The sequence below is a fragment of the Photinus pyralis genome, unplaced genomic scaffold, assembly GCF_008802855.1.
Source record: "Photinus pyralis isolate 1611_PpyrPB1 unplaced genomic scaffold, Ppyr1.3 Ppyr1.4_LG1, whole genome shotgun sequence".
In the NCBI taxonomy this organism is placed as follows: Eukaryota; Metazoa; Arthropoda; class Insecta; order Coleoptera; family Lampyridae; genus Photinus; species Photinus pyralis.
This window is the reverse complement of record NW_022170249.1, coordinates 4,790,418-4,811,508: the sequence shown is the minus strand read 5'-3', so window position 1 is coordinate 4,811,508 and position 21,091 is coordinate 4,790,418. Positions and strand designations below refer to the sequence as shown.

Below are 21,091 nucleotides of genomic sequence, written 5' to 3'. Positions count from 1 at the left end.
GACTTTTAATCCGGCTCATATTAAACTTAGCTCGTAGAAATCGTTTGGCCAAAGTTTGACATCTTTTTTCGTTCTCGAGTTAGATGAGGAACATACAGACTGACGAACAAAGCTCTCACATAAGGAGGATTTTTTCATCCGAAAAATTCCCCTAAAGATAAATCAAATAATAACTAAATATTGCTTTAGTTCAAGATTTGGAGAAAAATCCACTCCTGAAAAACAGATTATTATTATTATTAATATCAATAAAAACAACCTCATTAGGAAAGTGTCATTAGAGTCCTCCCATTTATAATTAAATTCCATTGAAACGTAAATAAAGAGACAACAAAGATAAGTATAGGTGTTCAGTGATTAACGCAAAACTATCCGTCGTACGTTAATTACACGGTTCGATTGTACAATAAAAGTCAAAAACTCTTAAAATTCTTTCATTCGAATTTATACAGACCTTTATAAAAAATAATCGTTTCTGCCACGTGAAAAACTGTATTAATCAATGCCATCTCATAGCATGGGAAATGCTTATGTTTTGTGTATGGATATGAAGTTACCAGTTTCGTTAAGCAGAAAAGAAGACAGTGGTGTCGCGTCAAGTGTTGATTGTACCGTACTCGGGCGCAATCGGTAGATTAAAGAAAAGTCGCGGATACTGTCGATATGGTATGTACTCCCTTAAAACCTTCCGTTACTGGCGGTCTTATTTTGAGCAAGAATACTGGCGGCGGACTGAGAGTCCGCGCACCCTTATATGTGTTTTTCAGAGTATCTCCATGATTTATATGGGCAATATGAACAATTATAATCAAAAGAAGATATTTATTAGGCCTTGCAAGCAGTGTTACATGTTAAGAAACAATAGAAAAACAAACATAATTGAAATTAATTGAAATTAAAACCTCAAAAAACAAAATTATGCAAACTCTTGTTGTGAATAACATTCCAAACAAACACACGTTAAATCTTCTAGACACATAAATCTCTCGCACGTTTTAGTTGGACGATTTTTTTTTCTGTCACAGTAATTGCAACGACCTCTCGTATTCGTAGAACTGGGTGCAGGAAGGGTAACTTCAATCCCAAGTATTTCTTGAATTCTGTCCTTTATAGTTTTAGGAATATTAGCTTGAGTTGCTCGTACACGAAGATAAACTTCTGCTAATTCCGAAGATAATGGGTGCAAAAATTTACGTCGAAGCATATTTTGACTTGGGTTTTGTAATTGATACAAAACCATAGAGTTAACGCCGGCCATATTCAGTAACGAATAGAAAATGACCATGGGCCATCTTTGTGTGTTCCTGGCACAATCGTAGGCGGCACACATTTTATCTAGTGTGTCGACTCCTCCCTTGGATTCATTATAATCGATTACCATTTCGGGTTTTCCTGTTGCTTGGTTAATTTTGTCCTCATGATGAAGACTGGAAATTAGTATAACAGTTTTATTCCTTTTTGGAATATATGAAACCAATGTTACAGTTTTGTTGTAGGCAAACATACTCGAACCTATTGGTCTCTTTGTTGGGTTGGAAATTTTTTCTGATAGTTCCCAAAAATGTAAGGCTAAAATCTGTCAGTAGAGTATTCACCAACCGAACACTACTAAACCAATTGTCGCAGGTCACGTTTCGTTTCGATCGTTTGATAGGCTCAACTAACCTCTGTACAACAGCAAATGGAGAAGTCTGTAAGGCATAAAGTCCTTCTGGTTGTAAGCCAACGTAAACCTCTAAATTACTAGTGTAAAATGTTTTTGAATCCACCAATGCAAATATTTTGAGGCCATACCTATTTGGCTTACTTGGGATGTACTGGCGAAAGCTACATCTTCCTGTGAATGCTTCTAACTTCTTGTCTATAGTAACGTTGTGGAATGGCGTATAAGTAACCTTACATTTCCCGACAAATGAATCCCCTTATAGGGGCCAGAGACTTGTTATAACTAGACCGCGCGTAACAAGATTTTACTATAAACGCCTGTTGTCGAGATAGGATAGGCAGCCAACTGTTCATCGCGGGGCAGACGTACGTTCTGCAGCTTGCTTTAGCCATGTTTATTCTAATTGTAATTTTAGTAGCAAAAAAAAAATAACATATAGCTGTTAACTGTTTTAATCGAATTTATTGGTATTTTATTTGAACTCAATTGGTATAGGTATAACTGCCTTACTCTAGTCCTAATTTGATTTATATGTGTATTTTGGTGGTGAACACGTATGGGAAAATATACTCTTAAAACTAAAGATGCAAGTAGTAAGATATGATTATTTAGCGGATTTTGATTCAATATATGCCTATCCAAAAACCCAAATGGGCTGTAACTGTTATTTATTTTTTCTTAGACTGCTGATAACCATTTTGTTTACAACGCGGTGTGGTGTGGATTGAATGAAAAACTTGAACACATTTTCAGCAATTTGGCAAATTTTTAATGCATCGCTTGATACGTGCAACAATCCTCCACGATTTTTTCTAGTTAAAAGCTTTGAATGACTCTCTGATGCGAATATCGCATCTGCACATATGGAACATTTAACAGACTTAGCTATTTTTCTTGTAACAAAATCTGAAATATACTTAGTACCAGTAAGTACTTAGTTACGTCTATACCTAATAGGCAAATAGGTATTGCCGTTGTCTTGCTGATAAAGGATGTCGAATTCTACGTTATTTTAAGTGAATGGGAAAGTCGAAAACGCTCGGTATTGCATTATTGTTTAACACCTTCGCAGGTACCTTTCTAAAATCGGCTTCATTCCCCGCAAATGCACTATGGTGGGAGTAAATTTTTCTCTTCGTATGGCTCTGATCCATTGGCCCTTTAAACTTTTATCCGTTGAAAATCAGCATATTATTTAGAAATTTATCGACAGAGTACATGTTGATAGGCACAAGCTAACCTAAGTTTATTGGTTCCCATATAGCACAAACATATCCAATGGATATCATATGGAAGTAAAGTTTCCAGCAGTCGTAATATCCAGTGGATATCCTGATGGAAAACAATGTACATTCAATGGATATTCATTGGAGTTCCAGATGACACAAGTATGGATATCCATAGAATTGACTTTTTGGATATCCTATGAATATCATCTTTGTAATTCCAGTGGACAAGTTTCACGATTTATTCTGTATGTACAATGGACATTCACTTCCGTACCGTGATGGATATTGAGTCACCACAACAAAATTAACGAAACTATTTTAACCAGAGAAGCCTTTAATAATAAACGTTTATTAATAATTACATATCATTCATGTTATTTTTCTTTAACTTGAATTCAGATCTTTCTTTTGATCTCCGCAACCATTTCATTACACACTCTTCCACTTCTTTAACAGAGGCATTTCCAAATTGCTTATTCATTTTTCTGGCGTCTGTAAAATCCAAAAATAAGTTTTTTTTAGTGTAAAATCTACCCCTTACCCAAGATTAGTGCACAAAGGCGTAATTTTGAAAAATTTTGTTTGTTACGCAGTCCATAATAGGTATAATTTGTTGCGATTTTGTCAGTCATGAAACTAGATACAATTCGCTTCGCAAATTCATATAAATTATTGCCTCCTACATTCGACATTTCATGCACCTGCAATTATATATTATGTAGAACACCATTAAGTAGTAATAAAACTTTTTACTGCTGCTTTGAAGTTGCTCTCCTCGCTTAAGTAATCTTCCAGTGCCACCAAATCATTCGGATCATTGGCTGGCAATGTCAATTGGGAGAAAATGGAATTCGTAGTAACTTCAGTTGTTGAATTGTTTTTGTTTTTAATACTATGCAATTCTTCTACTACATCCATAATCATCCCTTTAATGAGGCGTTGTTGCCGTAATATTTCTTTCTGCATTTTCAATCCAGCTAAAAAGATAAGAATTAGGTATTGTCACATTTCAATATGAAGAAATAGGAACCTTCAGCATCGTTTCCCCGTTGCCTGTGCCTTGGACACAAACTGCATTCTTCACAGTAGTTTACATCAGAGACACCTAAAAAATTGTATTTTATACTCTATTTGGTGGATACATTTCCTTGTTAATTACCTGCACCCAACGTATTTCCATTTTTATTTTGATCTTTAGGTGGACGCTGAGGTGTATCTACAATTTATCAATTTTACATCCTATAAATTTGAAATAATACCTACCTATGTTAGTAATTGGTCTAGGGGCATCCACTTCCTCAACTTCGTCATTTACATGATTGCATACATTTGTATCAGAACCTACAACCAAATTATTTTCACAATGCTATAAATACACATAATTCATATTCGCAAAACAAGAGGAAGAAAACTACGAAAAAAGATAAGTTTACCATTTTTCCGAGCATTTTTCTTAGGTGGCATCGGCAAGCAACTGACCCGAGAATTGACTACTCTCTCATCACTGTCATCATCCGACGAAGACAGGACTCTTTTCATTACATGTTTTCTTTTTTTCTTGGAAGTAGTGTCGGAGTCGGAGGCGAGGTTTTCGATATTATTGTTTTTCTTAGCTTTTAACCGTTTACTCACAGCCAAAGAATATGATTCTGAAATAATTGTCACTTATGAGATTACCAATATTACTATAAGACATAAAATATGCATACCATATGTATTATTTACATAATGACAAATCTTATATAAGGGCCAATTGTCTTCGGGTTCATCATGGTTTTTCAGCGCTACAGTAAGAGACTCCGTTGTATATGTTGCCGGTGGCCAGTAGCAAAGACTGTTATCTTCTGCTAAAATCCACGTACATGGAACTGCCTCGATTGTGCAATCCTTTATGAATTTAACAATTTTCCAGTTGGGCATCTTGAAACTTTGATGGTTGTGACATGTAAATAGAAAAATTAGTAAAGTAAAATGCAAACACATTTTAATTGTGTATGTACACTATCATGCATTAAAAATCTAATATTATTGAATGGCTACTTTAACTATACTATATTAACTAGTGAGCAAGGTGGGATGAGAATGAACAATAATATAATAAATTAAATTGGATAATTGAATTTAATTATTTTAATTAATTTAATTTAATTAATTATCTAAAAAACAAGTATATAGGTACCTATTATTAAAAACGTAAAAGGTAAAGATAGCATTTGTTTTAAAATTCATTGCAATGAATAATTGGAATGAGACCAACTTGATGCTCGACTTGATTAACAGAGGTATAAACTGGAAAATACTTAAAGGCAATTTCCTTCACATTCCACATTTTAAGATTTGATAAATTGCTACCTAAGTAGATTCCATATTCAGATGAATTACATGGCCTGTGATAGAGATTTTCTAAATTACGATATTTCTTCCCAATTAAAACCAATCCTCCATCAATACCAGTTACGAAATTTTTAATTTGAACCACCGTTCCATCCAACAGTGCACAATAATTATCACCTTCTTTTAATTTTAATACATAATTTTCACACAACAGTTTTTTATACTGTGGGCAAGAAGTTCCCGGTAATAATGGACCATCATTATGCTCATTATAAGCGACCTTTTTTGGTTTTTCTTGTGGAAGTGTATCACTTGTAGCTGAATTTAATTCTGTCATCCGTTTAACAATTTGTGACAAAGGTTTATCTTGCTTGTGCAAATGTTTTTTTATTTTTTGCATGTAATTCTCAAAAGGGAATGCACTGAAATTATGTAATGGACCAAATCTTGCAACATCATCAACTATATGTAGTAAATTGTGTACATTATGAGAAACGTGTTGTTTTCCGTATAAAGTCACATACGTCTGCACAAAATATACTAGCAAAGAACGAGCATAATCAAGATCTACAGCGATGTACCTTTTTGTCGATAAAATTGTTACAGCTACATGTAGGCATAGAAAATTTAAATACATGTCCCTACTAACAATATCTTTTAATAATACAGGCCCTGTATACAAAAGAAACTGTCTAAACTCAGTCGCTTTCCATCTTTTAAGTTCTTCAAGAATCAAGAAATCGAGATTTTCGTACAAACTCACATGGAACATTGCTAGAGTTGTTTACTAGGGCAGCAGATAATGTTTTAGTATCTCTTGAAGACATTTTAGAGGGAGGTTTAGCAGCTCCTGTCCAAAGAATAAGTAATTTACGCATAACCCCAAGACAAATTAAATGCATGTAATCTAGGGGGATGTCTTGTATCATATCAAAATCTGGTATTTCTTCCAAGATTGAAGTGTTTGCATGGTGTTCAGGATCAGATTTAGAAATAAAGTCATGATGTGTACGAAGTTGAATATCACGTTCAGGGGGGAAACAGACTCTATTATTGTGGTATATCCCTCGAATGTTACATTTAGAACAGGAACTATAACCTGTGTGCCCAACAGTACCAGTGCAAAATGATTTAGCGGGAACATCAAAAATTAATGCTTTAATCTTAAAATTGTAGAAGTGGCCATTATTAATGAAACCGTTGTTCGTTAAATACACTACTTCATTCACAAATTTTCTAAGATAGCAGTTAGCGGTATCAGGCTTTGCGTTTCCATGATAAAGTCCAATTGTTTCAACGTGTTGAGGATTTTGAACAAGAGAGCACAGTATTGGATATAACTGGCTAGAAGAACTTTTTGATATCGGCAAGCCATCAACATTTACATAAATTTCAACTAATTTTAAAGAATGGGAAAGTTTGTACTTTGCAAGAAGTCTTTCTATACAATTTAACAAACCGAAATGATAATACTCCCCTGGATTAACCAATTCTTTTAACACACATCTAGGAGTTTTCAATAATGTCCTACCGTCTGATGGCAAATTATTGTAATCGCCACCATTTTTAAAGATTTTTAAAATATCTGATAAAGCCGACAAAGTAATGTTGTGTTTGAATACCCATTCACTTATTTGTGAATTCAAATCGATTGGCTTATTACCCATCTCCACTTTAGTAGAGTCGTGGTCATCGGCGTCGTTATCAAAATGCCTCGATTCATCTTCGGATGTAGCAGAATCAGATGAATAATCTGAGTTGAACAATGAAGAAGTAGATGTGTTCACATCAATAACTGATTCTTGGTAGACACATTGATTTGTTATCAATAATTGCATATGATCTGAACCGTCGTCTTCAATTAATGATCTATGAGGTATTTCGGTATTTTTTTTTACATCTGAATTATTACAAGTAGATGAAGTAGAAGATGAGGCCATGTATATTGAAACATCGACCATGTCTCTCGCTTTTCTGTACGTTTTTTGTAAAATTTTCGGCATAATGCAATTTCCCGGTATATAATATTGAGGTTATGTCAAATTGCCACACAAACAAATAATTATTAAGATGTGCGTAGCATACGTTTAGTGATTAAATAAATAAAACGTTCTTACCTTTAATAGGAAAACCAAATGTTTACTGCACTATACACAATAAATCTAAAATTTTGCTTTTTGGCGGAAAACTGTTATTTATAGCAACACGCGATCTATCTGTAGTCTATACAAGATGCGATGTGCATGCGGATCGGCCCGATCGGCGTCGCGTGGACGTGACGTCACCAGTATGGGAAATTTGAAATCTTCAACAGTACTATTTTCTAATACGAAAATCGATATTTTTTTAGTGCCATGCTTTGACACACAATAAACAGAAATTATATTACGTATGTCATATGTCACATTATTATATAAAATAGTATGTCCACTGGAGTTATATCCAGTGGATATTCAATGAATCTTTCGTCAAAGTAATAACATGGAAGGATAACCAATGGACATACATCCGCATTTGTCCATAGGAATTACAATAAAGTATATTCAATGAATGTCCGTCTGATATCCATGGACATACTGGATGTATCATGGAAACAAAATGGATATCCAATGGACATCGTGTGCTATATGGGTTTAATTCTCAACAGAAATGTATCTGTTCACTAATTCGAGCTAATCACGAGAATGATTAATGAACGGAACATCTAAAATAACAGCTTATTTCATTATATTGCATATCATCTCAGCGATTTTTGCCCCGCGGTGCATTGTGTGTTGCATACTGTGTCGACAACACCTTAGATACGTTACGCGCAGTCTAGTTATAGCAAGTCTCTGATAGCGGCAAGTTCGTCTATTTTTCGCCTTTCTGTGCACGTAGCAATATCATCAAAACGCAGACGTTGAAGTAGAAATTGGAAACGAAATTTTGACATAGTAAATCGAAATTGTTCAACACCTGTTCCGTTATTGTTCCATAATTCCTCGGTGTTTAGACGACTTGATTTGAGCACACCTGCCAAATAGAGTAAACTTATTAGTTTTCAACTACGTCCGTTTCTTTTGCATTCCTTTCACGCGTGTAGTTCTCTTTTTCGGTTTCTATATGTTTGTTGGTGCATTCAACAATCGTTTTCAGCATTTCACTATCAAAAAATGTTTCCAAATCTCCAAAGCGCCTTTTTAATTCTTTTACAGCTGTTTTAGGTCCTGGAGCCTTCAATGTCCGAACAGGGTCAAGGAAATCGTGGACTCTCCTTCAACTCCACAGTTCGGGAGATTTTCCATATCCATGGAATTTCTGAACTTGCTGATTAATACGAAACGTGTGTTGCTGCGCCGCTGCAGCCCTAGGGGGTAACAGTGGTAGATTCGGCTGACCCTTGTACGCGTATTTTCTGAAGGTCTGGTAACGATGTCGGTTTAAATATCTCTCACTAGCAGACACGTTATATGCAGAGAAGGGCGTTCTCCAGCTTCAGAAATCATTTCGTGGCTCCAACAATTTTAATCATTTTCGCTTACCTTTTTGAAAAAAAAACATGATGCCGTATCATCAAACATTATGTCATTGCTAGAATGCTTTATCGCAAGACGATTCTGTTCATTTTTTGGTGCTTTTACAGCTTTCGGTGTAGTCATAAAAAAGACGGCCTCCTTCCTATAACTACGATACGGGGCCTAAACGCGTTCTGACGTATTCAACGTGAGATTACAGCTAAAGTATTGGAGATACAAAAAAATGTAAATACTCTTTTTTTATAGGGAATTTAGTAAACTATATTTTTCATGTAAACTATTTCTTCGTATCAGTCATTGTTGCCGAGACATGGGCAAAAAACTGGAAAAGTGTACCGTTTTTCCAAGATGGCGTCTCGAGCGCAACAGATTTTGACAGGGACTTGTAGTATGTTCAATAGAAAGTCCCAATAAATGTGTATACCAAAATTTAGATCTTTACCGATTAATGTTTTTATTTGTCCAAAATTGCGCTAATTTGACTGGACTACTAGTAGAATTTGAAAAAGTAAGCGATAATTTTCGAATTTACCCTACCGCAATGGTTAAAACTAACACAAATTATATTTTATTTCTTAAAAAAAGATAACGCTATTGTGACTACAGAATAAAAATTATCGCGAATCTTCGTCCTTTTTGTCGATCAGCGCATCGCCGCGGACTGCGACTCCGCAATCACTTCTAAACACTAAATACATACACCTACGCACTCCAAGTTGTAAAGAAGTACTGGTTGAATAGTTCTTGAGGAATACTGTGAATGGTGGAGTCATACATATGGTGGGGGAATGAACGGTAACACGTGATTCAAGATGCCTGCGGAGCATGAGTCCGCGCGCCAGTGACGAAAGGTGAATAGGTAGTGGGCAATTGTTGTATTAATATTAATTCCATTCTAAAATTCTCGCACATCTCGCGTGATAGTAGTACAAGCATGATACGGCGCTTATAACTAAGAAAGTGTACGTTTGCGACACGAGCCAGCTTGCGGGCACATAGCCCATATGTATACATTTGAGAAAAATTCTTTGTATGTCATCGAGTTTTAGTGAAATCCGTCATTTCACGAAGCGCCTAGTCATTTATATAAAACTGTGGCACAGCAGCGACGTCGGAAGTAAATAACGGAGGGGGGGGGGGGGGATCAGCGACCATGGAGTCTAAAAGGTCCCTCCCATGCAAAATTGTGTACGAATGCAAAGTAGTGGTTTTTTAAGTGACCCTGCAACCTATTTATTTAATCAATCAAATAATGTATTTTTGAAAGAAAAGTTTTGAAAAAATTTAAAAAAAGTGTCGGATGATGTCTAGTGATATGCAACTCAGAGATACTTGACTCGATTGAGAATACCATACCCATTAGATCATTAATATTTTATTTAAAAAATAATGAAGATCTAGAACACACAAAAGTTACAAAAATGTTGTTCCTATTTATTGCACTGTTGAACATTGTAAAGAAAAGCAAGTATAAAAAATTAAATATATCCAAAAATTTTCCGCCTTTCCGCAGTTTTGCTGGCAAATTCTTTCAATATATCCTCTACTTCTACACTTTTTGTAATTTCTGCATGCACATGCAGTAGAAGATAGTCGCTTTTGAGTGATTTATCTACTCATTCTTAGAGGGGGCGCGGACCCCCTTGTGTAAAAACCCCTCTGACCCATACTTCCGACGTCGCTGTGGCACAGTGTACTTTCTAAGGGGCCAGGCAAATGGATTCCCTTCCCCTTCGAGATCGATAAATGATATCCCTTTTCGATCTAGAAGGAGAAGGGAAACTACTCCACACGTCAAATTGTCAGCGTTTCACTAAATGATGAAGCCTCGGATTTGGCTTTTTGTGAAATGACGGATTCCTGGATTTCTTTTTAGCCAATGCTTCAACAAAACCAGCAAGGTCAATACTTTGTGCTATTTCTTGTTCAATGGCAATTAAAGCTAGTCCTACTAATCTCTCTTGTGTCATTGATGACCGGAGATGTCTTAATCAGTTTCAGCTTTGAAAAGCTTCTTTCTCCGGACGCAACCGATACAACAGCATTTTTGGGTTTTGTTTCCACCCATTTTGGCAAAATGATTTTACGATAAATCGTCCATGCGGGATGCGCCCCTCGGGCCTTGGCGCCCTAGGCGGTCGCCTATATAGTAGAGCCGGCCCTGACTACTTTATACGAAATCGCCGAGGTACTGAAACATCTCGGTGCCTTTTAACAAATGGCGTATCTATATGTCCGTGCCTGAATAAACCTCATCTAAATTAATCAAGTTTATTTCTCACTCAACGCTACGACAGAATACACTTTTATTGCTTTGTTGTACAGTACCATTGATTTAAACAATGACAATACCGTCTTATTTCTTTTTTATCCTATAATTGGATTTTTATAGTGTAAGGCAATAAAATCGATTGTTATTATTATTATTATTATCGGACTAACATAGGTCTGTGGGGTATCAATCACACTCAACACTGAAAGGCCATTGCGCTGTCGTAAGGGAAAGATCTGTCGTAATGTTGGTTGCCTAAACTACAGTTGCAAGTTTACCGGTAATCAGAGGATTGTACTGATTGTACATATAAGTCTGTGCTTATTTTGTGTCAATAAAAAATCCGTTGCTACCTGCTAATAAATAGTAAATTTAGTAAATTCTATGCATACGTTTAAAGGTCAGCATAAAATTAGTTACGAATAATTATTTCATTCAAATGACTATAAAAAATAAACTATAGCGAGAAAAAACTTAGGTACTGGTTCTGTTGACAAACAAAACCAAGTAAAAGGATCACGGATCACATACCATTCTCAGTAGGTAGGCTACACAACCATAACGGTAGTAGGTAGTGATCTTGTGAATCGGCCTACAATCAGTCAGTAAGTGAAACAACGTGGGAGGAACGAAACAGGGCGAGAATTTGTACATTCTTCATTACGCAACCGCTTCATTTGCAATTAAATACTGTCAGATATATGCGTAATACAAAACTATCACGCCCTCCGAAATTTGAGCAAATCGAGCAAAACCCTTTGCGAGACGGCGAAATTGTAACAAATTATTCCGCTTATTAAATAAGTTTAGCACGCCTCTGCAATTTTAATTTCGCTTAACGGCGGTAGAGGTCTCCTCCTTAGTAGAACCTTTTAACCGAGTTGGGCGTGTATTCAAGTTACCAATCTCTTAAAATAAATGTGTTTTTATCCAGAAATGACAAACTGTAATCTCCTGATAAGGTAGGAAATAATCATTGTTACAATCGTCAGTACGTAATTATTAATTGCAACAAACTTCATTAACCTTAACCGGTAGAAACGTTGTGTTTATTTGGCATCTGTTTTTAGCCTTTAATATTGTAGGCTTTCCCGAATTATTTTTAAATCTCGAAGGGTTATTTGATGTGTATAAGGTAAACATGTTAGGCTCGGTATTTTTAAAGCCAGTCGGTAATGGGGGTGTAATTGCTTTAAGTATGGATCGTTAATGTGAATTCGCTAATAGTTGATTGAAAATTTGGCTCAGGGTTGCCTAGTTCTTTAGTCTCATTTATTTTTTGAGCTAATCAATAGTTCTGACGTTGCCTTTATTTATAATCTAGTATTACCAAGGCCTTCTGTATACAAGTAGCTCCGTGTAGTGCAGAGGCGTGCTGATTGTGTTTTAAGGTGTATCGATGATAACTTCAAATCGTCTCCGTTTCGTGGTTTTTTAATTTAAAGCTCCTTCATGAACACATTTCCTTCTAAGGTGTTTCGCGTGTTGCATTAATTATTAATTACATAATTTCACTTTCTAATGAATGGAGGAGGGTTCGAAATTTGGCTATTTTCTAAGTTTACGTATATTTTTAGCTACAGTTCCTGTTTATTTATAAGAGGATTACTAATTTCTAATAGAGACGGATAACCTCTCGTTTCGAAATAAAAGCGATAATCCAGGCAATGTTATAGATCATCTCGAGAGGCACTTCCGTTTTATTATTATTAAGAATGAGCTACGGATTCAAAACAAATGCTTCGCCTAAAAGTATAAATAAGTATGTCTCCATTCTTATTAATTACGGTATTCATTAAGCCGTCAAATTGTTGTAGTAATTTTTTTGTTGACGAAAGTGTGTCAGTAATATTATATTTATTTATATTTGTGAAGGAAACGTCTTCCATCGGCGGACTTTTAATAGATTTTACTAAGGTGAACGGTCGGCTATAAATAGAAGTTAGCGATTCCTTTACTCTTTTGGCGTTAAAGAGATCGTAAACGTCCCCGAGAGATTTTCGTTTGTCGGATTCTGTGCGAGGGCTTCCCCAGGTACATAAAAATGTTGTAACAACGACGGATTGTGTTGTGTGTTGCTTCGGGGTTTGGTAACTAATAAAAATAAACTCATTCTGACGAAGTTTTTGCTTGATTAAAGTGGGAGCATTAAGTCAATTACAATTTTCAGTGGCTCTCACGTTTTTTGTCCTGCTGTTTAATGTAGAAAGCTGAAAGCAAATGCATTAAAGACGAAAGAAGAGAGTTCGTTAAACTTTTATTATGCGATAGCACAAGAACGTCCAAATTTGAGGGAGACGGTAGACTAAATGTTGACAAATATGGTAATCTGAGGATATATCCATTAAAAAGGTGTGAACGTTTTAGGCAGTTCTATCACTTTTCTGGAAATGGAACATACCTGTAATACCTACTACGATCAGTACTTCCGGGATAGTAGTCACGTCACAGTCAACATAAAAGGTAACGATATATTACGTAAATATGACGACAACAAAACAGCCCACGACGTCATTTTACGTCAGGTATGTTCAACACGCCCCCCCCCCCCGTCGACAGTCTGTGGTCCATCACCATGTTTGCAAATTATAAAATTTAATTGCAATGTGTCCAATTTTGGTTGAGACTCCAGTGTTCCTCAGCTGGTTTTTTACCTTTGGGTTTCGCGACCCAGTGCCACTTTTTGGTAAAACTTGTAATACCAGAAACAGAATCAACGCAACTACTTTGGTTTCTCAGATACAGGGTGGAAGCGAAAAGTTTTACTAAGTTGGACTTTTTTTAATGCAACACCCTGTATATCTTAACGTCAATTTTTTGCATTCCTCCATTCATGTATCGCAACCTACTTTTTTTTTTAATTTTAACCATGAAAATCAATAAAAACCTTATTTTTTACTGTTTTTAAATAGTAGGCCATGGATTCATGGAGATTTTGTTTCGTTCATTGTATAGTAACTAAGGCAGCCGATATCAATCAATAAAAATGGCTGACAACAGACACATGTCATTTCAAGATTTTTAAGTTATACAGGGTGTTACATTTAAAAAACACCAACTTTGGATCAAATCTCAGAAACGGTGGTCCACACATTTTTTTACTACGCCATTGGATTCTACGTAAAAATACCTAATATAAGTAGTTTTTACATTGATAGTAAAAAAGTAAATCTTTTCGTTTTCACCCTGTATCTTAGAAACAAACGTAGTTGGATTGATTCTGTTTGTGGTATTAAGTTTCACAAAAGAGTGGCACAGGCGAACCTGATCCTTGCTAATTTGTTTGGGCAATTAATTGGTATGGTGATCTTTTACCAGTATTACCAATTGTGGTTTTAGGTCTCGGTTTTTCCTTTCTACGGGGTGTACCTGAGGATGGTACACTGGAGGTATCCCCAAGCATGTGCTCGTGTTGCTAACGAATTGGGTCCCATTATGAGTACTGAGTGTATGTATGAGTACTTCGGCGCACTTTTGGCTATCTGATTGCACGAGAGCAAGGAGTTCTTCTACCCATCGGATGGCAACATCTTTCCACTATGAAGATCCATTTTTCTTTGCTTGCTGCTGCCGGGAGTGTGCTGAAAAGATCAATGGAGATTACTTCAAACCGTCGGGGAGGTGCGGAAGTTTGCAGTAGTGCTGGTTCTTAGTTGGTCGCTTTCTATCGTTGGCAGTTTTTGTCATATTCTGCGACTTGTTTCTTCGTGCCGGTCTAGTGGCTATTGGACGATGAACGGTGTGGGTTCTCCCTCTGGTGCGAACTTGTCTGCATTCTCGGCGGGGAGGGTGTTTAGCTGCGTTTGCTCGCGAGCCCTTCGTCGGGCCGTAAGCAGATTTCCTCGTAATCGACCAAAAATGGCGAGATCCATCGACGGCTATCCGCGAATATTGAGTAGATTTGTGGGTGTACTTCTGGCCAGGTAGTGGTATTCGCCTGGGTAGGGGGGGGGGGGGCTTCGGCTTCTCTCGATTAATTGGAGGTTTTTATATGATCATTCGGCGGGAAGAAGAGGAACAGGTCACGGGGAAGGTGGTGTATCGGCTTTTGTGGTCCGAACGTCCGACTGAGGAGGGCCATGGCTTCGTCCCAGGTGGAGAGGATATTTTTCACCCCTTGCCACCAGGTCGCGGTGTCATTTTGGAACATTGGGAGTCCTCTTAGGGCGTTCTCTTTGTTTATTGACTGCATCATCGCATGAGCGTCCTCCGTACCGTTGAGCCTGGTGGTGGATTTTGTGAATGACCCTCCGGTGGGAGTCTTTTGGTCGGTGAGAGGTCGAAGGAGCTCGTGTCGCATGTCCATTGTTAATGCATTTGGTGGGCTCTTATTATTGGTGGCGTCATGGAAAACAGCACAACTGGGGGGGGGGGGGGGGGGGGGGCACGACAGATACTACACTGGTGGGCAAACTTAACTTTACTTACGCACACTGCTTTTGAAGGGTTAGTTCCTTTTTTCTTCTTGCCGTTTGTGGTTTTCGGTTTGTTGAAAGTATGATCTTTTACAGTAGGTAGACCAAAATGTCTACAATTTGAGACCAGAACTAGCTTTGTAGGTTCAATACTTGCCGAGATAGAGCCCTCCAAACATTAACATTTTTTTTCCAAAATAGTGAAATTTTAAGATTTAGTTTAATTTATTAAGCCCCTCATGTATCATCATGCCATTCATAAAAATGGCTAGAGGGAACCTTAATTAAGCGTTTTCAACAACAAAATTGGCACAATCTTATTTAAAAGTTTACTTCATTTCGTCGCAGCCTGAGGTTATGTTACTTATATTTCGTCATTCGTAGGTTGGTATAACTGAAAATGTGATCGTTTAAATGACAGTTGTAAAAGGTTATGTTAACTTCTTCCTCTACTAGATTGAAATATGCTGGGTTTAACGTGTATACTAACGTGATACTTCCATGTCGCATGTGGATACACTTTAATAAAACAACCTTGGGAAGCGCATACAGTCTAAACCTGAATGCATTAGGAAAGAAGAATGTCATAGAGAGGGTTACATTTTGCATCTAACAAAGATCGACCACCGACAGGGGAAATCTTATCAGTCGAAAGGGGAAGGGATATCTTTCGCATCTTCCATAGACCGCCTCTTTGTTAGCGACCGCCGTTTAACTTCGAACGCGTTTTCTATATCCACCGGCGACTAGCAATGACCTCATCACTCGAAAGGGGAAGAACCATCTTAATGAACACATGAATTATGTAAAACATGTAGAGAACTACGTACTGCTATTATGGTATAATTAGAAACACACAAGAAATTGAAGTTGGAATGTTACGCACACTCTTACCAACTTAGAAGTAATCATAAAATATGGAGTAACATAACCTCACATTTTGACCAAATTATGTGAACTATGTATTAAGATAGTGAAAATTTAGGGCTTCTCCCGCAAATTTTTTTGTTGAAAGCGCTTAATTAAGGTGCCCTCTAGCCATTTTTATCAATTTCATGATCGTACCTGAGGGCTTAATAACGTCACGTAACCACAATTTGTAATTAATGCCAATTTTTTTCATAAATTAAAAAATGAGAAATCCGAGGATAAATCTATACATATACAACAAATGTTCTTTACTGAACTTGCAGGATTTTGACAAGTGCAGTTCAGTATTAATGTCAGCAGTAGTTTAATTTACAAAATTAGTAATTTTTAGCGCATTTTTTAAGAATAAAAAAAATGTGCTATTGTTTGCGTTTTGTCCGTCCGTCCGGACCCCTTTCTGCTGTTTCGAACTACTTCTAGGGGAATGGTGCTAGAGTCCAGGAATTTTTTGCAGTAGGTACCCTATACCTTGAAGGTGTACCAGGCTCGGTGCCAGGCGGCCATCAAATTTCGCTGTCTAAAAGGGACCCCCCCCCCACGAATTATTTCCTGAGATGCTGTTTTTGAAAGTAAAACGTGCATAACTTTTACATACGACAACCATTTCGTCTCAGATTTTGCATACGCATGCTTTTAGTGGTGCCAAGTTAAACTTTACAAAAAAAGGGGGGGGGGGGGTAGACACATGTTCTACCCTTCATGGTATTCTAATGAAAGGTCTCATCGAAATAAATTGGTTTGTACAAACTATAACTTTCCCGTGCGACTCTCATTGTATTCTAATTAAAGGTCTCAACGAAAGGAATCGTTTTCTATCAACTACTGCCCTTCTTCTGTCCTCTAATGAAAGTACGGGGGGGGGGGGGGAGTGAAACTAGTTTTATCCGTCTTGGTACTCTAATGAAAGGTCTCAATTAATTTCTCCCAACCATAGCCCTCCTCCTCGACCTCTTATCGTGATCGGGTATATTCATTTATACCTCAAGAACGGATTGTAGGAAGAGGGTACTCACAAATTGTGATTGCGACGTCTGCAAGAAATATATCCATTGGTGATGTCAAAACAAAAGCTATTTCGGCGCTAAAAATGTTGTATGTAGATTCATACAAATCAAAAAGGTAAAACGTTTTAAAAAAACGTGTACGAGTATAGTTAAATTTTTTAGTATCTCCTAAAAAATGACTAAATCACCTAAATTTTTTCACGCAGCGCTCAAAGTAGGAAACCATGATTTCACTTACCTTACCTACGAATATTGGTCCAAAGGAAAAAAAAGCTAAAAATCGTGTGCTCATTTTTAGAACAATGGACGCACTGGCCAAGCATATTCGAATCAATTTCTGAATCACTGCTTTGAGATACTTGATTGTCAGTATCTTTGGAAGTTTTCAACCATCATGCGATATCGGGTATTCTGCTTTTTTTATGTATAAAAATTCAGGAGATCGAGGAACATGTCGCATTAGAAAAAAAAACTCTTCCAATTCGATTACCTGAACTCATTGCAATCCCTGAGCACAGCGATTCTACGACCTAAACACGGAAGAAGAGCTGTTTGTTTTACACACAGAGAGTGATAGTTTAGTTGAACCAATTTTTCTTTGAGTTTTCTGGAGTTTTGCTATTGACTCACGTGAATTCCAGATGGATTTACGTACAATTCAGTGTAAGTACGTCTAATAGAGGTGTCATATTCAGATAGCAATATCAGTTTGCGGTTAGCACATGATAAGTATTTCCGTTATGGGAATTAAAATTCGTATTTCGTAAAGATGAGTAGTCGCCTGTTGTACCTAGTGCGAAAATCTGTGACCCTCGTTATGACTTTTGAAGGGTGATTTTTTATTGTGCGGTGACTGTAAAAATAAAGCGCTTCGCGAGGGTCGATGAACATAAGCTGTAGTGCGGCGTCGAAGGCATTTGCGATACAAAATTTGGCGATTTTCCTTTTACTTTGCTAAGGTAGGTACGAACCACTTCCTAACATTCAGCTGAAAATTTCTTGGGTGTCACACGTTTTTTATACGTACGCGGTCGTCATATTGTGAACGTACAGGATTTTCCACAAGAGTTTGAAGACACGTGTTTTGATGGTCATTTGTCACTTAGCATCTATGACTGACTGAAGAATAGCGTGACATTAACCTTGTACAATGTAGTGTCCCCATTATCGCAAAATGTTGGCACAATTTTTGTAAACATTGTGTGCTCGTATCGCTTTAGATTAATCCAGCTCACTCACTATTACACATAGTATATTTACATCTGTGCTATTACACAATAATGCGAGCGTTTTTACAAGGTAGTTACAATTATAGCGATTACAATACCTTTAAGACCTTTCTTAAGCAGATGAAGCGTTTCGGTTCGATTTCTAACCATCCTAAGAATTCCAAAATTTCATACAAAGATTTACTTGTGTCAAAGAAATTAGTGATAGTTAGTTCTACCAAAACAAACAAAATTTGAAACAAAATTATAAATCATATTTTCAGTTTTTACGATAAGTATCTTATCTTGCATAACTAACATCGTTGGTAGACATGGTAACCAAAGGAAAAGTACCTAATTTCTAAATATATAGGCTGAATCGACCTTCGGTAGGCGGCAGATAGCGCTCAGATGATTGAGATTATAGATAAATAGATAATAGATAACAATATTTTTAGACATACAGTCTGTTCAATAAAAGTCATGTGGTCTCATTTTGTCCAGGGAATAAGGGACTCCCCCCTAGATAGAACGAAGGAAGCTAAGTGAAGCCTTAAGTCTTTTGAATTTAAGCAAAACTGGTGTTGATATCTTGCAGATCGCAATCTTCTGGAAAACGGAGGTTTTTGCACGAGGGGGTAACACATGGGCAAAATGTTGTACGAAAGACTACCAGTTGCGAAAGACTACCACAGACTACCATAGGACTACCAGTGATTACAAGAGGCTACCCCATGAATACCAGAGACTACCATATGAATACCAGTGCCTACTCAAGACTACCACACAGGTGGCAGCGACATAAGGAGTTGTAACTGGACTGCGACCAGTGTCCGCACTTAAGATAGGATCCGAGATAGGATCTAGATGAAGATCCTCCTAAAATGATCTAGATCCGAGTCTAGAGCCTTTTGAGGTAAATCTGATTTACATGGGTGGATTTGATTCATTATTCGGAAAATGCTTAGGTATCTCATTCTGTGTAACCCCCTTCTCAGGTTTTACTTTTATCTATGCAAAATTCGCAAAACAGCAAGAAAAATGATGCGTAAACTCTTGTGAAAAAGTCATTCCTTAAAATTATTATAACCGCCTACATCCTTTTAAGAATTCGCAACAGTTGTAAATTATATTGTATTGCACTTCGGTTTCCATGCTTTAGGATCAAAGCATGTTATCCCGAGTCATCATGTCTATCTTTTAACGCTGAAAGACTAATTCTTTTCCTGTACCCGCCGTAAAATACATGGATTGAGAAATTTCAAGAAAAAGTGGGTGTAATTCTAGGTGAATATCGCGCGAACTGATCCTAAATCTGCTTAGAGAATTACTACTTAAGGCAAAGTGGTGTGCTTACCTACATAACAATAACGTGTTTTTCGGATAATTCAGGTAGACCGGCGGCGACATGCCCATGAATCAGTTGTACTGTAAACAATTATCGATACTACCCCCTAAGCTAAACTACCCGTTATGCTAACGACTATTGACTACTCTTAAAAGGCTGGTAAATCCCCGAAACTTGAATGGTACATTTACTCTTTAAATATAGAAACGATTTACTCGGTCAATTATAAACATTTATAACATAAATAAATTAAAATTGATCTTTGGATCTACTAGTGGAAGATCCGAGGGAAGATCTATTATAATCTAGATCTAAATACAAGATCATCATCTAAAAAGGATTTAGATCCAGATCTAAGATATCTGTGATTATCATGGAAGCCTTGGCATGTTTTTAAAGACACAACACAAATCCATTATTACTGATTGAATCGCTATCATCTTTAAAATTGAATCGTCACCTTCAATCACCAGCACTGCAACAATCAATCCCATTAATTGAAAAAGTATGCGATTTGATAGACAAAATCAAAAAACGATTTACAAAAAGCGCATTTCCACTTGCATTCATTTTCCATTTGTAAGATGCAGCTTCTGTTAACAACGTAAAAATCCGGCCCCAAATATGCAAGATAGCGTTGCATAGGTACAATCCATTTTTGACGTGCTACTTCAATTTCAGTTTATAAGAGGAATTTCATTTCAATGCTTTCATAAATAAGAAAGTTGGCACTGCGCATGCGCAAACCTAAATTTTAAAACTAACGTTAGATTTTCCTTTGTTCTAAGTGGCTATGTATCACATTTCATTTAAATACTTTTATAAATAAAAAGTTTGCAATTCGGTTTATAAATGGTCGAGATGCGAAAAGGGCACCTGCGAATTTTGAATCGATTCGACTCAACTTTTGGCATTGCGTATTATATGGCTGAAGCTATGCCCATATTGAATTTCATGCAATTCAGTTGATAACTAACGGAGATGCCAAAGCGATCGGACATTTCTAAACAAAGATCGTTCACACGGAGAGATACATGGACAGACAGCAATACAAAATTATAAACGATCTCTAGGATCGTTAATAAACGGCAAAAGTGTAAAATTATGGAACATGTAAAAAAAACGGTTTTTTTGGTTTTTTTCTCGGTTTTTTTACGATAACTTTTT

The 21,091-nt window shown here is 36.8% G+C and overlaps 2 protein-coding genes across 8 annotated transcripts in view; one reads left to right on the top strand and one right to left on the bottom strand.

The window, feature by feature from the left end:
* Positions 1 to 3,208: 3,208 nt before the first annotated feature.
* LOC116179824 lies at positions 3,209 to 7,448 on the bottom strand. Of its 2 annotated transcripts, XM_031499685.1 has the most exons (9): positions 7,347 to 7,448; positions 4,605 to 4,822; positions 4,329 to 4,544; positions 4,159 to 4,236; positions 4,055 to 4,111; positions 3,926 to 4,000; positions 3,649 to 3,872; positions 3,437 to 3,596; positions 3,209 to 3,387 (listed from the first exon to the last, which is right to left on the bottom strand). In XM_031499685.1, the coding sequence occupies exons 2-9, from the start codon at positions 4,813 to 4,815 to the stop codon at positions 3,254 to 3,256; spliced, it is 1,155 nt and encodes a 384-aa protein (XP_031355545.1). In that variant the 5' UTR covers positions 4,816 to 4,822; positions 7,347 to 7,448; the 3' UTR covers positions 3,209 to 3,253. The 2 variants fall into 2 exon arrangements, with proteins under 2 accessions (XP_031355545.1, XP_031355537.1); XM_031499677.1 differs by lacking the exon at positions 7,347 to 7,448 and having other exon boundaries at positions 4,605 to 5,954.
* Positions 7,449 to 11,880: 4,432 nt separating this feature from the next.
* The window catches only part of LOC116179220 (talin-1), an 82,567-nt gene continuing 73,356 nt past the window's right edge, over positions 11,881 to 21,091 (top strand). For 5 of the 6 annotated variants that reach the window (XM_031498984.1, XM_031498976.1, XM_031498952.1 and 2 more), the window contains exon 1: positions 11,881 to 11,981. The gene's annotated coding sequence lies outside the window, so the exon portion shown is untranslated. Of the gene's footprint in view, positions 11,982 to 18,171; positions 18,328 to 21,091 lie in introns of those variants that run through there. The other variant, XM_031498959.1, reaches the window with a different exon arrangement.